At 41.9% G+C, this 25,752-nt stretch overlaps 1 protein-coding gene across 1 annotated transcript; it reads right to left on the reverse strand.

Moving 5' to 3' along the window:
* Positions 1 to 233: 233 nt before the first annotated feature.
* LOC308519298 (alcohol dehydrogenase E chain) lies at positions 234 to 18,333 on the reverse strand. Its single transcript, XM_081091283.1, has 9 exons — positions 16,155 to 18,333; positions 13,345 to 13,446; positions 11,296 to 11,434; positions 8,730 to 8,817; positions 8,414 to 8,633; positions 5,601 to 5,861; positions 3,729 to 3,864; positions 2,262 to 2,400; positions 234 to 512 (listed from the first exon to the last, which is right to left on the reverse strand). The coding sequence occupies exons 1-9, from the start codon at positions 16,281 to 16,283 to the stop codon at positions 488 to 490; spliced, it is 1,239 nt and encodes a 412-aa protein (XP_080947409.1). The 5' UTR covers positions 16,284 to 18,333; the 3' UTR covers positions 234 to 487.
* Positions 18,334 to 25,752: the final 7,419 nt, after the last annotated feature.

A 25,752-nucleotide genomic window follows, 5' to 3' on the forward strand; every position in this document is an offset into this window, starting at 1 on the left:
TTTACCTTTGGGCTTTGGTACGTTTCATAGAAAGGAAAATACAGGCAGTGGAAGTAGAGGCAGAAGTAGAAGACTTTGAGCACAAGAGCCCATCAAGTGTATGCTGGGGACAAGTAAAATGAGGACCTCTCCCACTGGGCTTCAGTGACTAAGGGTGGCAACGGTACAAAACGTGCAAGAAGTCAAAGAAATCCTTTTCCTTAATGGGAAAGACGACACCATGCAATGTGAGTGGAGTGATTAAGAAGAAATGTTTATTGGATTCAATGACTCAGCTGATGGCTCATCTAACTTTCACTTGGATTTTTAAAATATGCCTTAAAAAGGTTTTCACATAATTTTTTGTTTCTTGATTTCCCATGGAAACCTCCCATGTGTAATTTATTGACAACATCTCTGAAGAACAGAATTATTGATGTTGTTTGTCTGATGTGCCAGATGATGAAGGAACCAGAAGACAGCTACAAGTGAAGGCCTTTGTATGATCTCAAAATGTCAGGACGGTGCGGATACTGAAACACAAAATAAAAGATATTTTAATATTTATGTAGTTCACATTCTTCCATGAAAGAGTCCAAGGGGCGTTTGATGTGTCTCACTGAACAGGTGTCTGTATTTCCTGCCACTCCCTTCCTATCCTTATGTATTCAAGTCAAAGATAGTTCACCTTTTCCGGATTTGGTCTTGTGTTTTCTCCAACCTTAAACTCAAACCTGAAAATAGCTGTCATTTAGGCTTTTAATGAACTAGAGGCACGGTGCACGAATTTGTGCATGGGTAGGGTCCCAAGAAGGTTGGGGTCCCCAGGACATGATCGGCCCTCCAGGCAGGCAGTGGGATGCCCTTGCCAGCCTGGGATCTGGATCCGACGTGCCAACAGTCGTGCCAGTTGTCGGGAGCCACATGGCAGCAACTTTTATAGCCTTTCTTCCCTGCAAAGCATCTAGGGAGGGGAAGCAGCCACGGTGCCTGAAGTGGACTTCCAGGGGGCGGGTGGCACTGTCAGGATTGTGCTGATGACGCTGGTCCATTTGTGCCTGGCCCGTTCTCCAGAGATTAGACCTGCAAAACTATTGAGGGAGTGGCTGCTGCCAGGCTGGTGGGATGCCGGGATGGGTCTGTCAGCAGAGCGGTGCTCTCGCTGTGGGAGCATACTGACCAACAGGGGGCAGCTTTTGCGTTGAGTGTCTGCCCCCTGGTGGTCAGTGTGCATCATAGTGACTGGTTGTTCTGGTCGTTCTGGTCATTCCAGCTGTTCAGTCTTTCGGTCACTTAGGCTTTTATACATATAGATTAGGATTCTCAAAAAACATTTTTGAGATCCTACATGCCTGGCATAATAATGAATTGAAAACAACAATGGGGTAATAAGTTCTTGCTGTTTATCACATACTCCATAGATGTTTCTTGTGCATATTATCACTTAAACTCAACAATGCTATGAGGTAGGCTTTAAAGATTAGAGATTAAAAATTCTGAGGCTTAGAGATATTTGTAACTTGCTCTAAATCACACATGTAGTGTAAAGTGCTGGGATTTAAACCTGAATACAAAATTGCACAAATTACAAGATGACAAGTAACTTGCCTGAAGGAAGCAATGATATAATAGTAAATGATGAAGATTTAATAGAGCTCTGATAAAGTGGTGCTTAAGGAGCCTTAGTAAGAAGATAAAGCTAGAGAGACTCCATTCTTGGTAAGATCAGATATATAATATTTACACTGCAACTCATGTCCTTTCTTAAAATCATCTTCTGTTGGATACTTTTAGAAAAATGTGTCCATGCCTGTAAAAATTATTTATATGATATATCATACTATATTAAATGTTACATTATATTAAAACAATCCCAATGTAGCTCCACCTACTCCTACATATAATTTGCATTTACAGCCATTAATGGTCAACCTTTTAGCTGGCCAGGCAGAAGCTGCAGTGACTCCATGTTATGCTTATGACTGTGGGACTCCGATTCTTTTTCTTAGCAAGGGTGATTCTTCTTTTGCATATAAAGATGAGTGGCTTTGATCATTTGGATTCACTGTAACCAACATATGTAATTTCATTTCAGCAGAACAATGTTTCAGCAGGAAATGCAAAACAACTGTTCCTAGCTTCTCACAATATGATCCTAAATCTTCTACATGCAAAGACTGAACTAGTAATGGAAAACCAAGGCACTCCAATGTTTTTCTCATACTTTCACCTCTTTTCTCTATTAATCAAACCCCCACCATAAAAGGAAACTTAAAAACTACCTCTTTCCAGAACGAAGCAGGTCAAATGCTTCATTTATTTTCTCAAAAGGTAAAACATGGGTTATTAATGGATCCAATGAAAACTTCTTAGCCATAAGCTCAGTCACAAGTTTGGGGACGGAATCTTTACTCTTAAATCCTGAAAAGAACATGACATCATTGTTAGAGGCAGCCAGGGGTAAGAGAACTGGAGAGGAGACTTTCTGAATAGAATTCAAGTGGAAGTTCTACTGCTACTTACTTGTACGCAGACTACTATTACTGAGGTCAGTGAGGGACCGAGTGCTCCAATATCCTCTTGCAGTGGTTAGACTTTTTTTTGTTGTTGTTACTTAAAAAAATCTGACGAGTTAAACTAGGGTCCTTAGTTATTAGCTCTCTCACAGAGAAATTATTGTATGCATGGTAATTCCCAAAGACAAGGAGCAAAATGTGCAGCTGTCTATATTTGGGCAATGAGAGTAACCATGAATTATTGCTATGGACTTCCTGTGTCCTCCTAGGCATATTTCATGCCTTGTGTAGTCACATGTATAAAGAGAAGTGGTGCTGAAAGACCCTAGTTTATGGGAACACCAAAAATGTCTATCTTGGGAATGTGTGTATTAGTTCTACTTCTAGTTAATTTGAAGCCTATGTATACAAATGACTTAATTTATTTAAACCACGTTGCTTCTTAAAAACTCACCTTGGAACTTGATAAAGGGAAGAAATCCTACATAATAAAAGCCTAATATGCAAGTGTCTGGTTGTCTGGTGGCTGGTCAACTGTTCAACCAATCAAAGCATAATATGCTAATGATATGCTAAAGCCGCTCAATGCTCGCTATGACATGCACTAACCACCAGGGGGTAGACGCTCTGACTGGTATGGTTAGCTTGCGGCTGGGATCTGCCAATCTGGACTGAGCCAGACTAGCCAGACATGCCCTGGAGCCCTCCCTCGGTCCATCCCGACTGGCCAACCTCCCGTGTCCCTCCACGGCTGGTGCTCATCAGGAATGGGCAAGATGGAGCCAGACATGACCTGGAGGTCTACTGTGGATGGTCTCTCCCCGGCCCTGATCTTGCACTGGTGGGGTCCCTCAGCCTGGCCTGCGCCCTCTTGCAATCTGGGACCCCCCAAGGGATGTTGGGGATGTCAGAGAGCCAGTTTCAGCCCAATCCCACAGGCCACTCCCCTCCGGAGGGCGCCAGACACAGGGCTCATGGGTGGTGAGCACTGCTGCTGCAGTGGCACAAGCCTCTCCTGATTGGGACTGATTGGGCGCGAGCCCAAGCAGGCACAGTGGGGCCGGGATGAGCAGGAGTGGTAGGTAGGAGCTGCAGGCAGCGTTGGACTGCGGGTTTCAGCCGATCCTCGCAGGCCACCCAGAGGGACCCCACCCATACACGAATTCGTGCACTGGGCCTCCAGTCAAATGATAAAGATTAATAAAAATTCATCCCTCAAGCCTAAATACATACCACCAAAAACTGCTCCTTTCCAGGTACGCCCACTCAATAGCAGCATGGGGTTCATGGAGAGATTCTGGGAATCAGGAGGTACTCCTACAATGACGCTTACACCATATGCCTCATGACAGCTTGCCAAGGCAGCCTCCTGGAATAAAATTAATATTTGGGATCATTAAAGAGGACTTTCTGATAGTCCTCATTCATGATACATGGTATCACGTAATATTGATTTAGCTAGATTGCAAACATGTAGAGGGAAGAGATTATGTTTATGGCTTCTTCAATCCCATTACACCCAGAGTAGTGCTGTGGCTTTAGAAAATGCCCAGAAAACACTTTTTGAATGAGACAATGGATGAATGAATTTGTGTACTCTTCCTTAATAAAGTAATGAAGAGGCAAATGTTATTACAAACATATCTACTTAAAGTCTGATTCCTCAAATACAAGTAGTGCTTTGTCATCACATGACTCTCAGGCAAAAATAATGAGTTGGTTTACTCATATTTATTTGTTTATCGGGTAGATATTTAGAACTCAGTACTTTAAACCAGGTGTTTTGATGGTGAACAAGATATAAGGTCAGTACTTTAAACCACTTTACATTCCCACTAACAGTGCACAAGGGTTGCCTTCTCTCCACACCCCTGCCAACACCATTTCTTGACCCTTTGATAACAGCCATCCTAACAGGAGTGGTGAGGTATTGTCTCTGTAATTTTGATTTGCACTGCCCTGATGATTAATCATGGTGAGCACTTTGTAACATACCTACTGGACTGAAATGAACATGTTTTAAATGAGCTCTTACCTCCCAAAAATGTATACAGTGCACTGGTTTTACTTTAAACTATACCTATAATTCTGGAACTCCAAAAGAAAGCCTTCCTCTTCCAGTCAGGGTTTTAAACATGTAGTAGGACACTTTTTCAGGATCTCCCAGCTATATATACTGATTAGTCCTTTGATTTAGGAGTATGACATCTGGAAAACCAGATGACCATGAGACACGTGGTTATCAGACATTTGGTGTCTTCAAATAAAGTAAAAATCCAATCCCACATGAGGAATTGGAAGGAATTTAGCTGGAGATGGCTTCCTCATGGTAATTAACCATGTTTGTAATTATGTGAAAGTAATGTTATGTATGTTGTAGAGATGATGAAAGCACTGCATCACTGAAAACATTACTTCCTATCAGTAGTACTAGATAATATTTAGTAAGAGCTTTCCACTGGACAAGTGGCACTGTGCTAAGTATTTTATATGCATTGTCTCATGTAATCCATAGATATGTATGTCTTATACTTTTTGGTGAAAAAATCTGTTGACTTTTAAAAGTATTCAGTCTAACACATAGATTTGGCACTTAATATGTGTGTCAGGCACTGTGCTGAATGCTGTGGTAAAATGGGGCCTGTTTTATGTTAATAACATGATACTTGCTTTAAATTGCTCACTATTTCTTTTGAGCAAATTGTGATTTCTGAAAAAAATTGGAAGTCATTAAAACATAAAAATTATTAAACCATTTTGTTTAAAAATGTGAGAAATTGAAAAATAAATTTTTTCAATTTGAGAACAGCATTAGTATTTTTTATGTTTACTTAAGTTGAATATTATAGCTGAAAGTTAACAAAGTAAATTTTAAATGGCCGAATACTCTAAAAGGGAAATATTACTTCAACTAGGATGGCATAACTGATGGAATGAAACATTTCTTATAATAATAAATAATCCAGTCATTAAATGGGAGATGAAAAATCACTATTCATAGATTGAAAAATATTCTGTACATATAATATTCATATTCTGCTGCCTAAAATCACTCTCCAGAATGCAGAAACACGTATTTCATGGCATTCCATGGCACATACATACCATGGTGTCAAGCCGACCAATGACTTCAAATGAAAAATCCACACCTCCACCGCTCATTTCCTTCAGCGCCTCGTGGATAGGTTTCTTGAAGTCCTGTGGGCTGATGCACTCGGTGGCGCCCACTTGCTTTGCCTTCTCAAATTTGTCTTTGTTGATGTCCACCCCAATGATCCTGGCTGCTCCAGCCGCTTTACAGCCCATGACAACCGACAGGCCGACTCCTCCAAGGCCAAACACCACACAGGTGGAGCCTGGGGTCACCTGTGTTTCAGAAAATGCAAAAATGGATTAAGTAATGATTGTTGTATAAAGAGTCCTGTCTTATCCATTATCAGGACTATTCAGACTCCTATGTCCAACCTGCTGTCAAAACCTGTTTTGGCTTCAGTTGTTTCGTATTTAAATTGAGGAGTTTAAATCTGTGGTTCTCAAACTTTGCCAGACATTAGACCCCACCCCTGGGGAGCTTTAAAACCTCTCAATGGCCAGGCCACAGCCCATAGCCAATTACAGCAGAACCTGTGCAGGTGGGGCCTGGTTCCCAGGTGATTCCAATGGAAAGAAAGCCCAGGCTGGGAGCCAGTGGGTTGAATGATCTCTGAGCTCTAAATGCCAATGACTCCCATCTTGAAGAGAATCTCTAGGGGCTGAAATCCACTGACAGGCTTCGGTAAATTGTACATACACAGAAGCAATTTTGGGGAAATGAAATAAGTGGGAAAGGTTAATCCATGAGACCAAAAATAATCTAATCAAATGCTCAATGATTAACTCCTTGTTTCATTAGCTTTAGAAGTCATGACCAGTACAATGAGAACAGAAATTAGCTGTAGGGCAGAGAAGAGTTATTCTCAGCTTCAAGTCAAACCTAACAACAGGAAAAATGGAACTGGAAACTTTAAACAGCTTGAGACCAATGTGATCTTAGTGGGTCTTTATCTTTGCTTTTTAAAATACACTAATGAACAATAATGCAATAAAAGTTGGCCTACATTTTAATAATGGATGAGATTCCTTTTCATGAGTGCCCTTGCCTTCTGCTCTGTGTGCAGGCTCAGTTAGACCACCTGCTCAAACAGACAAGGCAATTGCACAAGGGACTCAGTGCTAGAGTCACCGAATTTGAAAAACATGTGCTCTCAGTTGTTGAAATTGGCTAGGGACTGTTTAATACACCTAGTCAGTGATAGGAGTCAGCCTTCAGTGTGGGTAAAATATTCCTTCTGTCCCAAGTAATCAAGTATTCTCTGGGGGTACAACATTAATTTTTACATTACTTAAAGAAATATGAGATTTGTGACTGTGATTTTAAAATGCAGGCAATTATATATTACTAGAGGCCCAGTGCATGGATTTGTGCACATTGAAAGTAAATTAATTAGAAGGTGGCTGGTGGGGCGGGACTGGGCGAGAAGAGTGGGACATACCCTGGAGCCAACCTCACTCGGTTCCTCCCCGGAAGCCACATGTGGGGCAGTGCTGGGGCTCAAAGAGCATCTGCGGAGTGAGCAGGGTCCTCCCGCAGGTGGGGTCCCTCAGCCTGGCCTGCAGGGATTGGTCGAAACTGGCAGTCCGACCTCCCCCTAAGGGTTCTGGAGTGTGGGAGAGGGCACTCTGCAAAGTTGCTGTCACTCAGCAGCTCCTGCGTTGAGCATCTGCCCCCTGGTGGTCAGTGTGCATTATAGTGAGCAGTCGGGTCTTTCTGCTGTTCAGTTGATTGGCATATTCCCCTTTTATTATATAGGATGGTTTAAGATGCAGTAGGAGAAAGACATGCTAGTTACAGCCGTAAGATTTTGGGCACGTAGCAGTATGGATCCGGGCCTACTAGATTTCCAGCCTTTTGTGAAGAGAGGCCTTTAAAGAATTTCTCCTTCAAATCTACCACCTCTGAAGAGTGTGTGTGTGTGTGTGTGTGTGTGTTCATGGCAGGGAGGAGATGAAGCAGTGAGATCCCCTAATGAGTGGAAAAAATGCATAATACATCACCTTATCTTCCTTGCTTTCCTCATAGGGTTCCACAGGGCAAGTAGGTTGGTGATGCTTGGTCTGGAGGTACTTCAGGTAAGGCTTTGGAATCTACTGCTGGTCCTAATTCTGGGAATAGCGAGTCATGGTCTAGACAGGGGTGGGCAAACTTTTTGACTCAAGGCCCACAGTGGGTTCTTAAACTGGACCAGAGGGCCGGAACAAAAGCATGGATGGAGTGTTTGTGTGAACTAATATAAATTCAAAGTAAACATCATTACATAAAAGGGTACGGTCTTTTTTTTTTTTTAGTTTTATTCATTTCAAATGGGCCGGATCCGGCCCACGGGCCGTAGTTTGCCCACAGCTGGTCTAGAAGATGCTCCTTAAAGGCAACTCTTTCATTTCATTTACTTCTGCTGCCTCAGGACCTAGAGGGTCATACTGTACCTGGTGCATGTTTATGCTGACTCACCATAGAATGAATGACTACATAAGGTCCTAGCTTTAAAATTTAGTAAACCCATAAAGAACAAATATAGAAAAATAATGATTGAAAATGGCAGCTTTACTTTTTCTTCACTAGTTATCAACAGCTTTTTCACTTTTTATAAACAGATTAAATTTCTAGCTTATGCTCTTAATGTTTTCTGAGGGCATTTTCTACTCATAATCAACACTAAATTCTGTGGAGTATGTCAATGTTATTGTGGTAGTGGGAAGGGGGGGGGGGGATCTACCAGTAAATCTATGAAGAATGACCTCTGAGTCTTGTGAGAAATCGCTTTCCTCTTTGTTTCTGACAGCCCGAGTGCAACTGCTTTGTCATCCGTTGTCATTCTTACCTTGGCAACTTTGACTGCAGACCCATAGCCAGTTGTGAATCCACAGCCAATCAGACAGACTTTCTCTAGAGGTGCGGCTGCATCGATTTTGACCACTGAGATCTCGTCCACCACTGTATACTGGGTGAAGGTGCTGGTGCTAAGGAAGTGGCTGATGGGCTTCCCTTTGCAGGTGAACCTGGTGGTACCATCCTGCATGGTCCCGCGAGGCATGCTCAGACTGGCCAGTGCAACACACAGACACACAAGGGCATGAGACACGTGCATAACAGTGTGCAAATTCATTGGCTGTGTAAGGAGAGTAACAGAAACTTACTCATTTTTCGCACAGAAGTTGCCTTCCGGATGTTTACAAACATTGCATTTTCCACACTGGGGAGTAAAGAGTGGGATGACTTTATCACCTGGAAGGGGGAAAAAGCAAATTCTTATTAAATTTCTACCCAGGAATTAATAGAGCAAGCACTCAAAGCTTATGGGTATGTATTAGAGGCAGCTGTCTCTCAGAAACAGGATCCGGTCACCATGATGTCATTAGACATTGCCTGGCAGCATTGTTATTGGTCTGGGTTTGTACGTTCCTGAAGATGTGACTGTGGGGACAAACATGGATTTTAAAGTATTTCCACTGCATTAATAGTTATCTTTTATTCCATGCCCTTTCTCTTGGTGATTTTGCATCTCACTTAACTCTTAATAATTAAATCTCAAATGTACTCACTGTAAGTATATATATATAAATTTTAGTTATGAGAGACTGCCATAGGATCACTAGATGTTGGGGACAGCCAGTATTTTGTAATAGTTTGGGATACAGTAAAAAATGAGAATTTTGACAACCATTAATGGCTTTTCAAAGTGACTGCGTATGCTCTAGCTGGTTTGGCTCAATGGATAGAGCATCAACCTATAGACTAAAGAGTCCCAGGTTCGATTCCGGTCAAGGGCACATGCCCAGGTTGCTGACTTGATCCCCAGTGGGGAGCCTGCAGGAGGCAGGCAATCAATGATTCTCTCTCATCATTGATGTTTCTATCTCTCTCCCCCTCTTCCTTCCACTCTGAAATTAATAAAAATATATTTAAAAAATTAAGAACACAAAGTGACTGCTTATTTTAATTATAAAATGAGTTTCTATTTTTTTAATTTTAGTTTTCTTAAAGAAAAAATAATCAGAATGTAACAAAAAAGAATTAAAGAAATTCCTTTGAAAATTTCAACCCTCAGCAATGAGGTACTTCCCTTTAGGATGAGAACTGATTTTTAAGTGTTTTTAGCTGATAACTTAATTTTTGAATTATTTATTTTGCCTGCTATGGGGGAGGGAGCTGGGATGAAGGTAAAAGTGTCATTTATTATTAATTTATTTCTAAGTAAAGGAAATACTAAGAGCTGAAACTCAAACCAGACCATATATTTTAATATTTTCTCTCAACAATATAAATAAGTATTTGGCAATGGGGGAGGTCAAATCTACTGGCTAAAGTTATTTTCTTTTAGAATTAAACATTATTTTTGTTTTCAACTAGCTATTCTCCATATCCACAAAACCCACAAAAAGGGTTAGGCCATAACATTTAATAGATAAACTTTATATGGAGATTATCGCATGAACATTTTATATTTACTCACTCTTTACCTCTAAGAATATTTATCTATATTAATGCACAATAAAATTAAGACAAAATAAATGTTAAGGATAAACTAGTACCCTGTAACCGACCACAGTTAGCCATGGTTTAATGCAGTAAAACAGATATTGTTCATTTCAGGGGCCTTCTGCCAGGTCTCTCCTTGCCTTCTAACTACTCTGTTTCATTCATTCTGTGCTCAAGAAGGGAGGCCATAGTGGAAGGGAAAACCAATGAATGGGTGCCACTTCCCACCTAGAGGAGATCATGTTAATTCAGTCAGAGCCTCAGTGTTGTATCTTAAATCAGCGAGATAGATACGAGACGCCTTAATGAGCCAATTAATTAGGAGTCTTTATTCGCGCAGGCCCAGAGGGAGGTGTTTCCCAAATCTCTGAGCAAACACATAGAGGAAGTTTTTTCTATTTATACCTTTTTGAGCCCTTTGTCTACAGATTTCACAAAAAGCTCTGTGTAGGTCATTGTTACAAACAGTTTGTAACCTTGAATACATAATGAACTAACACTTGGCATAAGAATATGGGAATTATTATCAGTATCAGTATTAGCCTGTTAAGTCAGATGGCTAGCTTGCAAGGTCAGATAGCTAAGTTGTGGGGGGTTTTTTAAACTTTTTCTATTATTCAAACTAAAACAATTATTTTACAGAATAAAGGACTATCTAAAAATGACAGAGTTGACCTACAGAATAAGAGACTGTCTAAGAATAACATAGTAGTTCAAACAGCATTTCAACAGCAGTTTTCCAAAGGAGGACTCACTATGCTTCATCAGGGTCCCCATTCTGGGAAGTCAGCACTGAACAGTTCCCATGCACTGACCTATAGGCTCAGGACACAGACTTATATGTTTTTCCTGTGTCCCATTTGTAGCTTTTTTTTTCTGGACCTGAGAGAAAGCAGTGCTCAGCGACACTGAAATGGAAGTTATTTGATTATGACCTCAGGGAGTGGGTCCCTTTTGATCCTCATGTATCCCAGGATCTAACCTGGTGCCTGACAGATAGCAGGCGCTCAACAAATTCCTGCTGAAGGAGAGAACACAGGAGTGCATGAATGCATGCATGTCTGAGGCAGGAAGGGGGCAGGAAAGAAGGAGACCTCTGTTCAAGCCCTAGCTGTGCTGCTGCCCTCGGCAAGGTCTTACATCTCTCATTGCTTCAGTTTCATCACCCAGGCTGGGTGATCTTGGGGTCCTGAACAGTACTTTCTCCCAGTAGGAGTCCTATACCTGGCTTTACTGCAGTCACCCCTTCTCCAATGCTCTCCACAATGCCGGCTGCCTCATGGCCTGCGATCACAGGAAGAGGTGTGACTAAGTTTCCACTAACCACGTGGTCATCTGACCGACAGACTCCTGTGGCCACCATCTACAAGGTAAAGGGAAGATAATTAGGTTCAGAAAAATTGTGGGCCTCAGATGTACTTCACATGCCCAATTTCCTAAAGTTGGGCTTTTGAAGAGTTTTCAAGGATTTTTTCTAATAATCTCTACTCTAACCAAATACACAAGATCCTGCTTCTCAAGATGACTCAGATTAAAACCCTCCTATATTTTCCTCCCTTGCCTTAGGCAAACCAGAGTAATCTATGAAATAATTATTTTTCAAATATTTAAGTCTTATGTAATAAACAAGAATGCATTCTTTTTTATAGAAGTAGAAATTACAGATTAGCACCAAGAAAATTAAGTCAGTTAAGTTCCACATGTAATGCTAATTGATTTTGAAATCTTGATTATTATATATATGTATATATATATACATTTTCTTTTGCACTTTTTCCTGTATAAATATATCAATTCTTTTTTATTTTATTCTTGTGAAAGAATTTTAATCTAAAATGGAACTGAGGGATATAAAGACAGAAATCTCATGTATTTGCCATCAGGAAAGCAAAACACAAGGACTGAGAAATCAATTTTCTGTAAATGCCAGATTTACAGAAAACTGATAATATTGGGATTTTCCTATATGATAAAAAGTTGGTCAGGAGTTGCCTCATATCAACCTTTGGGAAATTTTGAACTAAAATGACTCTTGTAGGATTCATCTCACAAAATAAGCTGAATTGAGCTTTGTTTGTATGACTGGATTGTTTTTTTTCTCCACGGAAAATTTTCAACACTTGCGTCCATTTGTTTTTGTTTCAAAGATGAAAAAAAGTGTTTAATGAAATTAAAAAAAGAACACATGGCTGCAATATTATAATCAGATTAAGAAAAATTCAAGGCCCAAACTAATTAAATGAGACAAAAAAATAGTATCCTATCTAATGAAAGAGTAACATGCAAATTAACCGTCACTCTGCGACAAAGATGGTGGTGCCCATGGCGGCGCCCATAGCGGCCGGGGCAGGACATTGCCAGCATCACCCCGGCAATGTGAGCCCAGCAGGCATCGCCGCAGCGACCCACGAGCAGGCAAGCGTGGCCCTCAGGCAGCACCCAGCAGGTCCTGCTTGCTCTTCGCCGTGGTGTGGAGCAGGCAGGCCCTGAAGAGAGCAGAGAACCATGGGGAGCGGGCCCAAGCTGTCAGTAGGACATCCCCTGAGGGCTCCCGGATTGGAGAGGGTGCAGGTCGGGCTGAGGGACCACTCCCTGTGCATAAATTTCATGCACCGGGCCTCTAGTTATATAATAATAAAAATACCATTTCATATATATATATATATATATATATACACACACACACACATTTTAACAGACTATAACCAAATTCTCCCCTCTTTACATTGCCTGCCCATAAGTACAGCCTAGCCTCAACCCTCCAAGGACTGCTACAATTTGCATGTTCCAAATAGCAACTACTCTTTTATTCTTGAATAAATTCATCTTTTTGACCATTTTGAACTTGACTTGGTTTACCTCTTTATTGAGGTTGACATTAGGATTATACTGTACATACTGTCTGTTCTATTTTTAAAAGTTTAGCAATTTGTATTTTTATCTTTCCTTGACAAGAAATGTAATTTCACTGTTTGGATTACCTAGGGCACTTACCTAGGTCTCCTGGTTTGATCCTTGGTTGAGGCATGTACAGGAGGCAAGGCAACTGATTGAGATCTCTCTCTCTCTCTCTCTCTCTCTCTCTCTCTCTCTCTCTCTCTCTCTCCCTCTCTCCCCCTTTTCCTCTCTCTCAAATCAATGAACAAACAAACATATCCTCGCATGAGGATTAAAAATAAGTGCTTCTTAATAAACTTTGTGTTATTTCCATTTGTACTATTCTCTGAATTTTCTTATACCTAAAATTTAAAAGAAGTGAAAAAAGTGTTTCACCTTTATACGAACTTCGTGAGCCTTAGGGGGTGCTACCTCCACCTCCTCAATGGAAAAGGGTTTCTTTATCTCCCATAGCACAGCTGCTTTGCATTTTATTACCTGGAAATTGAACAGAAAGATTACACAAGTGCTTACCCACTCTTGAAGACAGGGATTGTGACTTTCATCTTTTTATGTGCAACATCTAGCCCCCTGTCTGAAATCTGATAAATGTTATATAGAAAAGGACAACTTCTGATTTGCAAAAAGAATGGAAATACCTTTTTAAAAAGTGTAAAGTAATAACATAAGAAAATAGAAATAGAACTAACTATAATGAGGCATTGAGATAAAATGGAATATGTTCTTTTAAGTCATCCTTATATTGTTTCTTTTTCCAAGGGTTGTTTATTTGTGATAATTCCTAATGCAGTCCTGAAATTGGTTGTTTGCCCACAACTGTTGGCTTGCAATGAAGTTTTAAATGACAAATATTTCACTGATAGGATCACTGTCTGGTCACATAAAATCGATTGCTCTCTTGCTCAAGTCTCTGCTTAAGCCGCAAACAACCAGACTTTATGATTCCAGTGCATACTTGCCTCCCTGCATAGGTGACTTCTCTTTCTCCTTGCCTGTCCTCCTCCTCCGATTTCTCTCCCCACTACTTCTGTGTGCTACTAGTTTGCATGACTCATTTGGAAGTGAACTTTGGCAGCTCGGTTTTCTTTTCTAATTTATGTGTTAGAGGTGAGCCAAAAATCACAGAGGTTACAGCTGTACACACACACACACACACACACACACACACATACTCTTACCGACATACACACATATATATATTTTTAAATGGGTTAACTGTGTTTGACTTTTTAATGCAGCATAGTTTACCCATAAATATTCTTCAAAATTAAAGTTGAACACATATTTTTAGTACTTGAGAATGTAATACAGTATAAAGCCTGTCTTTATTGTTACAAGCTTATAAATTTGAGATATTTTTTCTAGATAGAAAATTATGTAATAATTTTTATTATGAATTTTAAATTCCCAATTGTAAATATAATTTTGAAAGGTCAATTGAAATGTATGCTTTTGCAAATTAATTTTCATTATTTATATGTCAAATTCTCCCACTTTTCCAAGTGTTTGTCATGATCAATATCACAATAAATATGAGAGTACTTAGAAATAATACACTAATAGTACATAGCTTCTGATTATCAAGTGTTCATTTAATGGGCAGGCACATTGTGGCCAATGCTGAATGAGTTACATACTGATCTTTAAAGCCCACAGGGCAGTATTATTAAGTTATTGGTCTATTTTCAGATGGCAAAGTTGAGGCTCAACTGACTCAGTATCTGACTGAGTAATTTTTGCAAAGTCACAAAGTTTGCTGTCCAGAAAATTAAGATCAATCCAACTTTATCTTTTCACCAACCTATGGTAGATTAACCAAAGTTTAAATAACAACAACATCAGTAGCAGTTACTAACATTTATTGAATTATTTCTATGTACCAGGCCCTATCCTAAGTGCTAAGGAGTATTAATTTATTACATCCTCACACCTATCTTATGAAGTAGGTGTTATTATGATTGCTGTCTTGCATTTGAGAAAAATATAATGCAGGAAGAATAAACAGGTGAAGTGTTACCACCAAGCTGAAAGCTATGGATGTTGCCCCAGAGGGGGAAGAACCGATTGCTTAGCATTTACTGTTTTCATGAATACATTCGGTTTACCCATTTGCTCTCTGAACTCACTATTTCTTGCAAGCTGAATTTTGACAAATTTATTTTTAATTTTTCCTAACTTTTCTTCATTTGGAATGTAATTCACCATCATAATGGCTAATCAGTAACAAATGAAAATAAAGAAAGTTGAAATGAAAAAAACTGACAATTGGCTCCCTTGAGATTTCCAACAAATCATATTGATATATAGGCCTTTTGTATAACACAGGGTGTGTAGAAATCTCAGAAACTTTCAGTTGTGTTATCATAGCAAAATATTAGAGTGTGTATTCCACTCCTAATACAATGAAAGTACTGGACACTTTTTGGGACTGAGCAGTTAAACAATGTGAATTGATTATACTGAATGGTCACATTCAATATAATCAAGTGCATTTTTCTGCACTTTTAAGCACATTGAAGAGGTAAAAAGATCTATGGAAGACCTAGAACCAAATATCCCTGTTCCTACTACTAATAAGTGATTCAAACTATATCAGTATTAACTTTTGATAAAATCATGTTGACTTTTGTATGGAGAAAATATTTTTCTTTAAGATTTCTGTGGAAATTTCCTGCATTGAGCCATCATAGGACCCTTTAAAATTAGAATTTGCATGTTGATGTTGGCTTGCTTATCCTTGATGATTCTAATGCTTTGAGATCAATAAAACTTATGTCAGACTTAACTTTCCTCCTGTGTTCATAAAAACAAAAATATGATTACAAAACAATAACGTGTAAGTTATGGCTTCTTAATACAAAGTTAAATTATTGATTAAAAATATTTCTAACTTCAGATTTTCAAGTTATGCATGATTGCCTGTAACTACTGCCCATTTATTTGATATACAAAATAAAGACTTTAATAGGTACAGAAGCTATATATTCTTTTAAAGATATTTTAGCAACAATCTATTTAAATTCTGGTTCAATAAACATTGCATAATAAAGCATATATTTTATTTTATGTTTCAGTTTATATGGATTTTAATTTAGATATAAATTTTAAATTATTCATTAAATATTATTTCTCTCTGTGAATTATATGAGAATATATTTTAAAAAGTTAAAAAAAATAATGCTTACTTTTCCTGCTGTGCTCATGTTTCTGTTCTTTCTGCAGGCCAGGAGGCAGATGGGTTCTGGCAGACCTTCTCCTGCTCGATTACATGAAACAGATATGTTGCACAGATATTTTATTTGCTTGAGCAACATCCAGTTCCACGCATGTGATCTGCTTTAAGCCACACCCACAAGTTTATTCTCAAACTATATCAAATCAGAGAGAAATGGGCCAGCCCTCAGACCTGGACTTTGTAATATGCCAATTACAGGTCACAGCTTGATTTCTTTAGTTAAATATTTGTTTCCACGTAAATTTAATTTCTCTCCCACTTTTTTTTCTGGATTCCACTTATATTCTCTCCCAGTGCTCTATTTCCCATTTGTGTGCACTAAGCTGCAACTTCTAATCCTCATGCTGCAGTTAGAAAGAAGGAGCAGTAAGGAAGCAGCACAAATGACATAGGACAGAGAGAAGTACAAGCCAGAGGAATGTGTTTGCCCCAGCACCCCCCTCCTCTTCATAGCAGAGAGGTCAGACACCAGTCATTTACAGAAAGGGTGCCTGGCATTTCTGCTCTACTCAATACCTAGCAGCACTGACTGAGCACCTCCCTGTTCCAGGCATTCAGTTGGGTGCACTGGGGGGGCAAGGAGGGATAAGAGACGGCCTCTACCTTTGCCTAGAGACAGTACGGGGTCATGCTTATGACATGGCCTTGGATTCCAGGCAGACCCTATCTTTACCAGCTGCGTGAATTTGCCCTTATTTGTAAAATAATAGAATAATAGTACCATCTCAAAGCATTGTTTGTTAAACAAATGAGACAATCCCTTTAAAACACTTACCAGGAAACCTGGCAGATAGGACAATCTTCAATAAATATTAGCTACAATGATTACCCATAAAAGAAACTCACAATCTATGGCAAAAAAGACACAGGCAAACAAGTCAGACCATCGGGTTGTGCTATTTCAAAGGAGGGCATCTGACTGAAGGTCTCAAAGGAGGCTTTGTAGAGAGAACATTCTATTAAAAACTAAATAATGATCTTTTTCACAGAGTCAAAAAAGAAAAACACTCACCCTTGTGCAATTCTACTATCCTTTGGTTAGTGCCATGAATAAGAGAAAGAATATGAGTTTTATTTTCAATAAATCTCAAGTCTTCTACCAACACTTGGGGAGCATACTGCATTCAAGTACTTAATTAGATATAAACTGTCAACATGTATGCATTAGCATAAAGGGTACATTTCTCTAAAATTGTCGAGGGAATGACACTATTATCTGTTTTCAACTTTACTTATGTAAGTGTAGTTGGTCATATTGGGCTACACTACATCCACCCAGAAGAGAAAACACTGCTTGTACAGAATGGTCACCACCTTGTTCTCCCTGCTGCTCACCTTCACTTGTGCAGAGCAGGATGAAGAAAGGGAGTCTGACCACTTTTCAGAGTTTCTGGGAGGCATCAAGGAGCTCATATACCCCAATCAATTTAGAAAGATTCATTGGACTTAACATGAGTTTATAGAGTGATGGTGGGATCAGTATTAGGAATAATTTGAATTCAATTTATGTTAGTCCATTTAGGCTGCTGTTAAAAAGATCCGTTTAGCCAAAACCGGTTTGGCTCAGTGGATAGAGCGTCGGCCTGCGGACTGAAAGGTCCCAGGTTCGATTCCGGTCAAGGGCATGTACCTGGGTTGTGGGCACATCCCCAGTAGGAGATGTGCTGGAGGCAGCTGATCGATGTTTCTCTCTCATCGATGTTTCTAACTCTCTATCCCTCTCCCTTCCTCTCTGTAAAAAATCAATAAAATATATTTAAAAAAAAAAAAAAAAAAAAAGATCCGTTTAACAGCAAACTAGTTTAAACAATTTATTTCTGGTAGTTTTGAAGGCTGAGAAGTCTAACATCTAGGTAAAGGTGGATTTGGTGTCTCGTGAGAGCCCAACTCTTGGTGTATGGACAACCATCCTCTGTGTTGTCACATGGTAGGAAGGGCAAGGGAGTTCTCTGGAGTCTCTTTGTATAAAGGCATTATTACTCCAAGTTATGAGGGCTCCAGCCTGTGATCTAATCGCCTCCCAAAGGCTCCACCTCCAAATACCATGACATTAGGGATTAGGTTTCAACATATGAATTTGGGGAGGACACAACACTCAATCTATAGCAGGTGTCCAACCTGGTTCAGGTGTCCAGCTATGAAACAATCAATTAAAACCAGACAGTTGAGATCGTGCAGCTGTAGAGAGCTCCACAATTTCCAATGGTATCACGAAGCTGATAAGTGACAGTGGCAGAATCCTTAACCACATCTGTCTAAACCCATATATTTTCCACTACTCTACAAATATAAAGCAAAGCATAACAGAGTTGGAGTAAGACATTCTGCTATCTATCCAAAAAGCCCCCACCATTTCAGAAGCGTCAGAAAGAACACTCCTGGCAAGGAACTCCAAAATTATCCATTCCAAATTTCTTGTTTTATTGGCCAAATGTCATGGCAAAGCAATGTGGCTAATATTTACTTAAAAGATACTTGGAAAACAAAACAGATGTAACTCTTCTCATGGGTGCATAAATAATCTAATAGCTTTTGGATATCATGGGGTTGAGGCGGGGTAAGGAGAGAGGTTAATAGTAGCCAAACATTTAAGCTGCTAAGTCAATATGTTTGATCTACCCAAAACCAACACCATAAATTGTTCTTGGCAGTTGTTTTTTTTTCTGAGCACCAAACTAAAATAATCTGAATGCTTAAGTGAAATATATGGGTCAGCTTGATGAAGAGGTATGCAAATGATCATTTTTGTGATGCTGCAGAAATAAAAATATTGTATAATGATTGTAAAGTAATGCAAATGGCATGAACTCCACTGTGTTAGTAATATAGAAATATGTACCAGGGAAGGATGAATGGACAGAAAAGTGGTTCTCACAGGCTGATCTGATGAGAAATTCATATTTGGGCAGGTGGTGGTGAACAGTTATGCCCAGGCATATAACTCCTTTAGTAAAAGAACTATCTTTGCCCTAGCTGGTTTGGCTCATTGGATAGAGCATCGGACTACGGACTGAAGGGTCCCAGGTTCAATTCCGGTCAAGGGCATGTATGTTGGTTGCAGGCACATCCCCAGTAGGGGGTGTGCAGGAGGCAGCTGATCAATGTTTCTCTCTCATCAATGTTTCTAACTCTCTATCCCTCTCCCTTCCTCTCTGTAAAAAAATCAATAAAATATATATCTTTTTAAAAAGAACTATTTGCCAAAACTGGTTTGGCTCAGTGGATAGAGCGTCGGCTTGCAGACTGAAAGGTCCCAGGTTCGATTCCGGTCAAGGGCATGTACCTGGGTTGCGGGCACATCCCCAGTAGGAGATGCGCAGGAGGCAGTTGATCGTTGTTTCTCTCTCATCGATGTTTCTAATTCCCTATCTCTCTCCCTTCCTCTCTGTAAAAAAATCAATAAAATATATCTAAAAAAAAAAAAAGAACTATCTTTGCCTTAAGCAAGCCTTGTCCATTGTTTCAGTGCATCTGAGTTACACTCCTTTGAAATGCGTCTTTTAAGGCACCTCTTTCTAAAGTGTCACACCCTCAAGAGAACATATAATCTTATTTACTGTCTTGTCCTTCAGTCCATTCCTTGCTGAATGTGATGTTCCTTACGTTTTCTTCTCTTTTTAAAAAAATTGTTTTTATTGATTCAGACAGGAAGGAAGAGAGACAGAGAGAAAGAGAGAGAGAGAAGCATCAATGATGACAGAGAATAATTGATCGGTTGCCTCCTGCACAACCCCCCACAACCGCCACTGGGGATCAAGCCCACAATGTGGGCATGTGACCTCCTGCTTCATGGGTCGATGCTCAGCCACTGAGCCACACAGGCTGAGCCTTACATTCTCTTAATTCCAAATGCATAAAGGAAGCTGCAAACTGCCATTTTTCAGAAGCATTTTTCTCAGTCTGTTGAGATCTTACTTCCAGGTATATCCTGTTTGACTGAAATAAATTATTATAAAAATTGCCTACAGTTTTGGATATTCACACATCAACAGATTTTTAGGTAACCTTAAAATATTCTGAGTGGGCAGAAATGTGGAACAGACTGGTCACACATCCACATGTGGTGGTTAAGAATAGGGAGGAACACGTTGGCCACGGAGATCCCCACTGAAGAGTGAGGAGTTTCAGCTCCAAAACCTGCAGCTCCTGTGCTGAGAAGAGAAATACCCACTGCAGCTGGCTGTGAAAATCAGCAGGGACTCACTCTTGGTGAGATGGAGGGCTGCTGTAAACCCAGGCATTCTCTTAAAGGGGCCATCAAAGCCTCACTTGCTCACAACACTTACTCTAAGCTCCAGAGAAGGGACAGCAACTCAAAGAGTCTCAGGGACATATGGGGAGAAACTGATTTTCTGACTTCAAGGTGAGGGCTGGAGGGGCAGCAATCTTAGAGACTAAAGTGCTGGCAGGTGCCATAGTTCCTTTGTTGACCCCTTTACCCCCATAATCTGCAGGCAGGTGCCAAATCTGAGTCTTCATCAACTTGGCTAACACTGCTCTTACCCGACCCTGGTGATGCTCTGAGAGCCAGTATCATCTAATTCACACGCCTGGCCCAAAACCTATTTCAGAGGATAATTGCAGGGAGCCAGTCCATCCTTGCTGTTTCAAGGGACCTGGCATATATGACATACTGTTCTTAATATGTTTGCTCACCTTCTTGGCACTATGTGTTTTAACCAAGGTCACCTCTCTGAGAAAGGTTGTTTCCCCAAGTAGGGATTTTCCCCTGAAGTTAGGGAGGGAATAAAACCACTCAACTAAGTGCCAGGTGGGTAATTAATCACTTTAACTACGAACAATCATGCTTAAGCTACATAATCTTTACTCCCTGGAATGGAGATAAGAAACGCCCTAACCTTTGAAATAGAGGTTGATAGGATTGGAATCAACTGGTATAAATACAGATGTAAGAAGACAGAATGAAGAGAGACAGAAATTGGCACAGAACCTACACAGAACGTTCTCTAGAGACAGAAGAACTTCGCTGGAGAGAACATGGCAAAAGATCCTGGACAGAAACTGGCCTCAGAACCTAGAGACAGAACCTAGCGAGAGAACATAGCAAAAGATCCTGGACTGAACCTGACTACAGAAATTGGCAAGAGAACCTGACTAGAACCTGGTGACTGAACCTGGCTGGAGAACCTGGACAGAACCTGGCTGGAGAACCTAGCGAGGGAACATGGCTACAGAACCTGGCTGGAGAACCTGGAGAACCTGGCTGGAGAACCTAGCAAGAGACCATGGACACAGAACCTGGCTGGAGATCCTAAGCAGAACCTCTCTGGAGATCGAGACCAGAATTTGGCTGGAGATCCTGGCTAGGCTGCTGATCAACTGAACGCTGTCTCCGTGTCATTCCTTCTTCGCCGACTCCGTCTACGACTTTGGGAACCCCTGGACCCGCTGGGGTTGGACCCCGGCAGATAATCCACACAAGCAGCTGGCCTTGGTCCATGCTATGGGCTTTCTTTGTTTCTCAAAGGTCCACAAATCCAAAAATGCCTTCAGATGCCCCGTACTTCTTGCTAAGTGGTCCAAAGTTCAGCACTTGTGGCAGCTGGCCATAGTTCACAGCATAACATTTCCAGTTGTCCCTAGGTCCAGCACAGGCAGCTACCAACCACAGACCACTTTGCAGTTCCTATCATGCAGTCCTAGGTCAGACAAAGGCAGCAGCTTATCTTTGCCTGAACCAGAGCCTCTCTCAAGAATCCCCAGAACCAACACACCTGGTGGCCAGCTTCAGACCACACCAGAGCACCACCCAATTAATGCTGCTAATGACATACCCAAAGGGTGGACTTGGCAGGCACCACATCCCCACCAAAGTGAATTCCACTCTGTGGGGTCAGTCCCCACATAACAGCTTGTCCACTGTAGTCATGGCCAGTCCTCACAGCCAGTCAGCCCAAGAGTCAATCCCACCAACTAATGTGCCAATAGCAATCAAGGCTCAAGTACAAGAAGAGAGTACACACAGTCACACAAGGGGCACCCTGGAACACCTGGCTCAGTTGAACAGGGAGACTGCCACTCAATCTCACAGGATACATTCCATATAAGGCGCCATGACTAGAGATGTAGTAGATCTACCTAATACATAAAAGCAAACACATGGAGGTAGCCAAAATGAGGACACAAAGACACATGTCCCGAATGAAAGAACAGGATAAAGCTCCAGAAATAAAACTAAATGCAATGGAGGCAAGACCAGATGAAGAGTTCAAAACACTGGTTTAGGAGTGAGAATAGATGATGAGTTTAGGAGAAGAATAGATGATGTCAGTGAGAACTTCAACAAAGAGATAAGAAACATAAAAAAGGAGATAGAGCCCGGCCAGTGTGCCTTATTGGTTGAGCATGGACCTATGAGCCAGGAGGTCATAGTTTTGTTTGCCAGTCATGGCACATGCCCAGGTTTTGGGCTCACTCTCTAGTAGGGTTGTGCAGGAGGCCGTCAGTTGATTCCCTCTCATCATATTTCCATCTCTCTCTCCCTCTCCTTTTTCTCTCTCTGAAATCAATAAAAACATATTTTAAAAAAGAATTAGCATAAAAAACACACACAAAAAAAGGGAGATAGAAACCATAAAAAAGAACCAGTCAGAAATGAAAAATACAAGAACTGAGATGAAGAATACATTAGAGGGAATCAATAGCAAAATGGATAAAGCAGATAATAGAATCAGTAATTTGGAAGACAGGTAGCAGAAAACACCCAAGCAGAGTAGCAAAAAGAAAAAAAAATATGAGGATAGATTAAGGGATCTCTGGGACAACATGAAGTTTAACAACATTTGCATCATAGGAGTACTAGAAAGAAAAGAGAGAGTGAGCAAAAGATTTGAAGATATAATTACTAAAAAGTTCCCTAATATGGCAAATAAAATAGACATAAAAGTCCAGAAAGTGCAGAGTCCCAAATAAGATGAAATCAGAGACCCACACCAAAACACACATCAGCAAAAACAAAAACAAAAACAAAAATCCTCATGGACATGGACAATAGTGTGTTGATTGCTGGAGGGAAAATTATGCGGGTTGGTGGAGTATATAGGGGAGATAAAAACAACACAAAAATGCCAAAGGTTAATCTTAAAAGCAGCAAGAGAAAAGGAGTTATATAGAAGGTAGCTCCTATAAGACTATCAACTGATTTCTGAAGAGAAACTTTGCAGGCAAAAAGAGATTGGCACACATGAAAGAAAAATAATATTGGATACAAACCGTAATTTGGGGGAAAAAGGAAAGCAAGGACCTACAACTAAAATTACTCTACCCAGGAAAGCTATCATTTAGAATTAAAGGAGAGATGGAATGTTTCACAGGCAAGAAAAGGCTGAAGGAGTTCACCACTATCAAACCAATATTATAAGAAAGTAGAGGCCTGGTGGACAGATTCATGCACACTGAAAGGAAAGTAATTAGAAGGTGGCTGGTGGGGCAGGACTGGGCAAGACAGGACGGACACACCCTGGAGCCAACCTCCCGCAGTCCCTCCCCAGCTGGCCTCACCTGGGGCAGCACTGGGGCTCGAAGGGCATCTGCAGAGTGAGCGGGATCCATCCGGCAGGTTGGGTCCCTCAGCCTGGCCTGCAGGGATCAGGCCTAAACCGGCAGTCCAACATCCCCCAAGGGGTCCCTTAGTGCGAGAGGGCACTCTGCAAAGTTCCTGTTGCTCAGCAGCTCCTGCATTGAGCATCTGCCCCCTGGTGGTCAGTGCATGTCATACCTAAGGGTCAGTCTCTTAGCTATTTATCTACACTAATAAAAGAGAAAAATGGTAATTGGTGTACGGCGCTACCCTTTTCATTGGCTAATCAGGGCTATATGCAAATTAACTACCAACTAAGATGGCAGTTAACTGCCAACAAAGATGGCAGCTAATTTGCATATTGCAGGCACAATGCAGGGAGGCGAAAGGGAAAGCAGGAAGAAGCCCCCTGCCACTGACAGTGATCAGAAACCCAGGGGGGAGCTAAGAGGTGGGGGGCAGGGCAAAGGCGGCCCTGGGGCTGCCTTTGCCCTGCCCCCCAGCCATGATCAGAGAATCAGGCGCCTTTGCCGCCCTGGCCAGTGATAGCAGGAAGTAGGGGTGGAGGCAGCGATGGAAGCTGGGCACAGTCGAAGCTGGCAGTCCCGGGAGCTAGGGGTCCCTTGCCTGGGCCTAAAGCGGAGCCCATGATCACGGGGCCGCTGCAGCTGCGGGTCCCCGCTGCCCAGGCCGGATGCCTAGGCCAGAGGCGTTAGGCCTGGGCAGAGGTGGAGCCTGCAACCGCGGGGAGCTGGGGGTCCCCTGCCCAGGCCTGACACCTCTGCCAGAGGCCTCAGGCCTGGTCAAGGGGCTGATCCGGTGATTGGTGATCAGAGGGTGATGAGGGTCAACTCCTCTGGCCAAGGCATCAGGCTTGGGCGGGGGGCTGGGGGTCCCCTACTCAGGCCTGATGCCTTGGCCAGAGGCGTTAGGCCTGGGCAGCGGCGGAGCCTGCAACCGCAGGGAGCTGGGGATCCCCTGCCCAGGCCTGAACCTCTGTCAGAGGCCTCAGGCTTGGTCAAGGGGCCGATCCAGTGATTGGTGATCAGAGGGTGATGAGGGTCAACTCCTCTGGCCGAGGCATCAGGCCTGGGCAGGGGGCTGGGGGTCCCCTACCCAGGCCTGATGCCGGGGCCAGAGGCATCAGGCCTGGGGGGGGGGGGGGGGGGCAGAGCCGAGGATTGGAGGGATATGATAGTCCCCTTGCCCAGGCCTAAAGCCTGGGTCAGAGGCGTCAGGCTTGGGCGGAGGTCAGAGCCAGTGATCGGGGGGAGATGGGGGTCCCCTGTCCAAGCCTGACACCTCTGGCGGAGGCGTCAGGCCTGGGCAAGGGGCCGATCAGGCGATCGGAGGGTGATGGGGGTCTACGCCTCTGGCCGAGGCATCAGGCCTGGGCAAGGGGCAGAGCCAGCAATCGGAGGGGTCTGGGGGTCCCCTGCCCAGGCCTGACGCCTGGGCCAGAGGCATCAGGCCTAGGCTGGGGGAAGAACCAGTGATGGGGGGAAATGAGGGTCCCCTGCCCAGGCCTGACACCTCTGTCAGAGGCCTGACACCTCTGTCAGAGGCGTTAGGCCTGGGCAAGGGGCCGATCCTGCGATTGGAGGGTGATGGGGGTCAATGCCTGAGGGCTCCCAGTATGTGAGAGGGGGCAGGCTGGGCTGAGGGACACTCCACACACACACACACACACACACACACACACACACACACACAGTGCACGAATTTCGTGCACCGGGCCCCTAGTCTATATAGATATTTAGGAGACCTCTTTAAGAAGAAAACTTGTTTTTAAATGACTAAGAAAATAGAGGAAAGAAAATATTTCTCACTGACAAAGGCAAACATATAATAAAAGCAATAGATTAACCAACACAAAAGCTAGTACAAAGGTTAAAAGACAAGAAGACATAATAATCCTAAACATATAATGTGCGTATAAAAAGATCATTAAACTGCTGAAGCAAAAACTGATAGAACTACAAGGAGAAATCAATGAACCCATTATTAT

The sequence above is a fragment of the Myotis nattereri genome (genome assembly GCF_964212035.1).
Source record: "Myotis nattereri genome assembly, chromosome: 1".
Classification (NCBI taxonomy): Eukaryota; Metazoa; Chordata; class Mammalia; order Chiroptera; family Vespertilionidae; genus Myotis; species Myotis nattereri.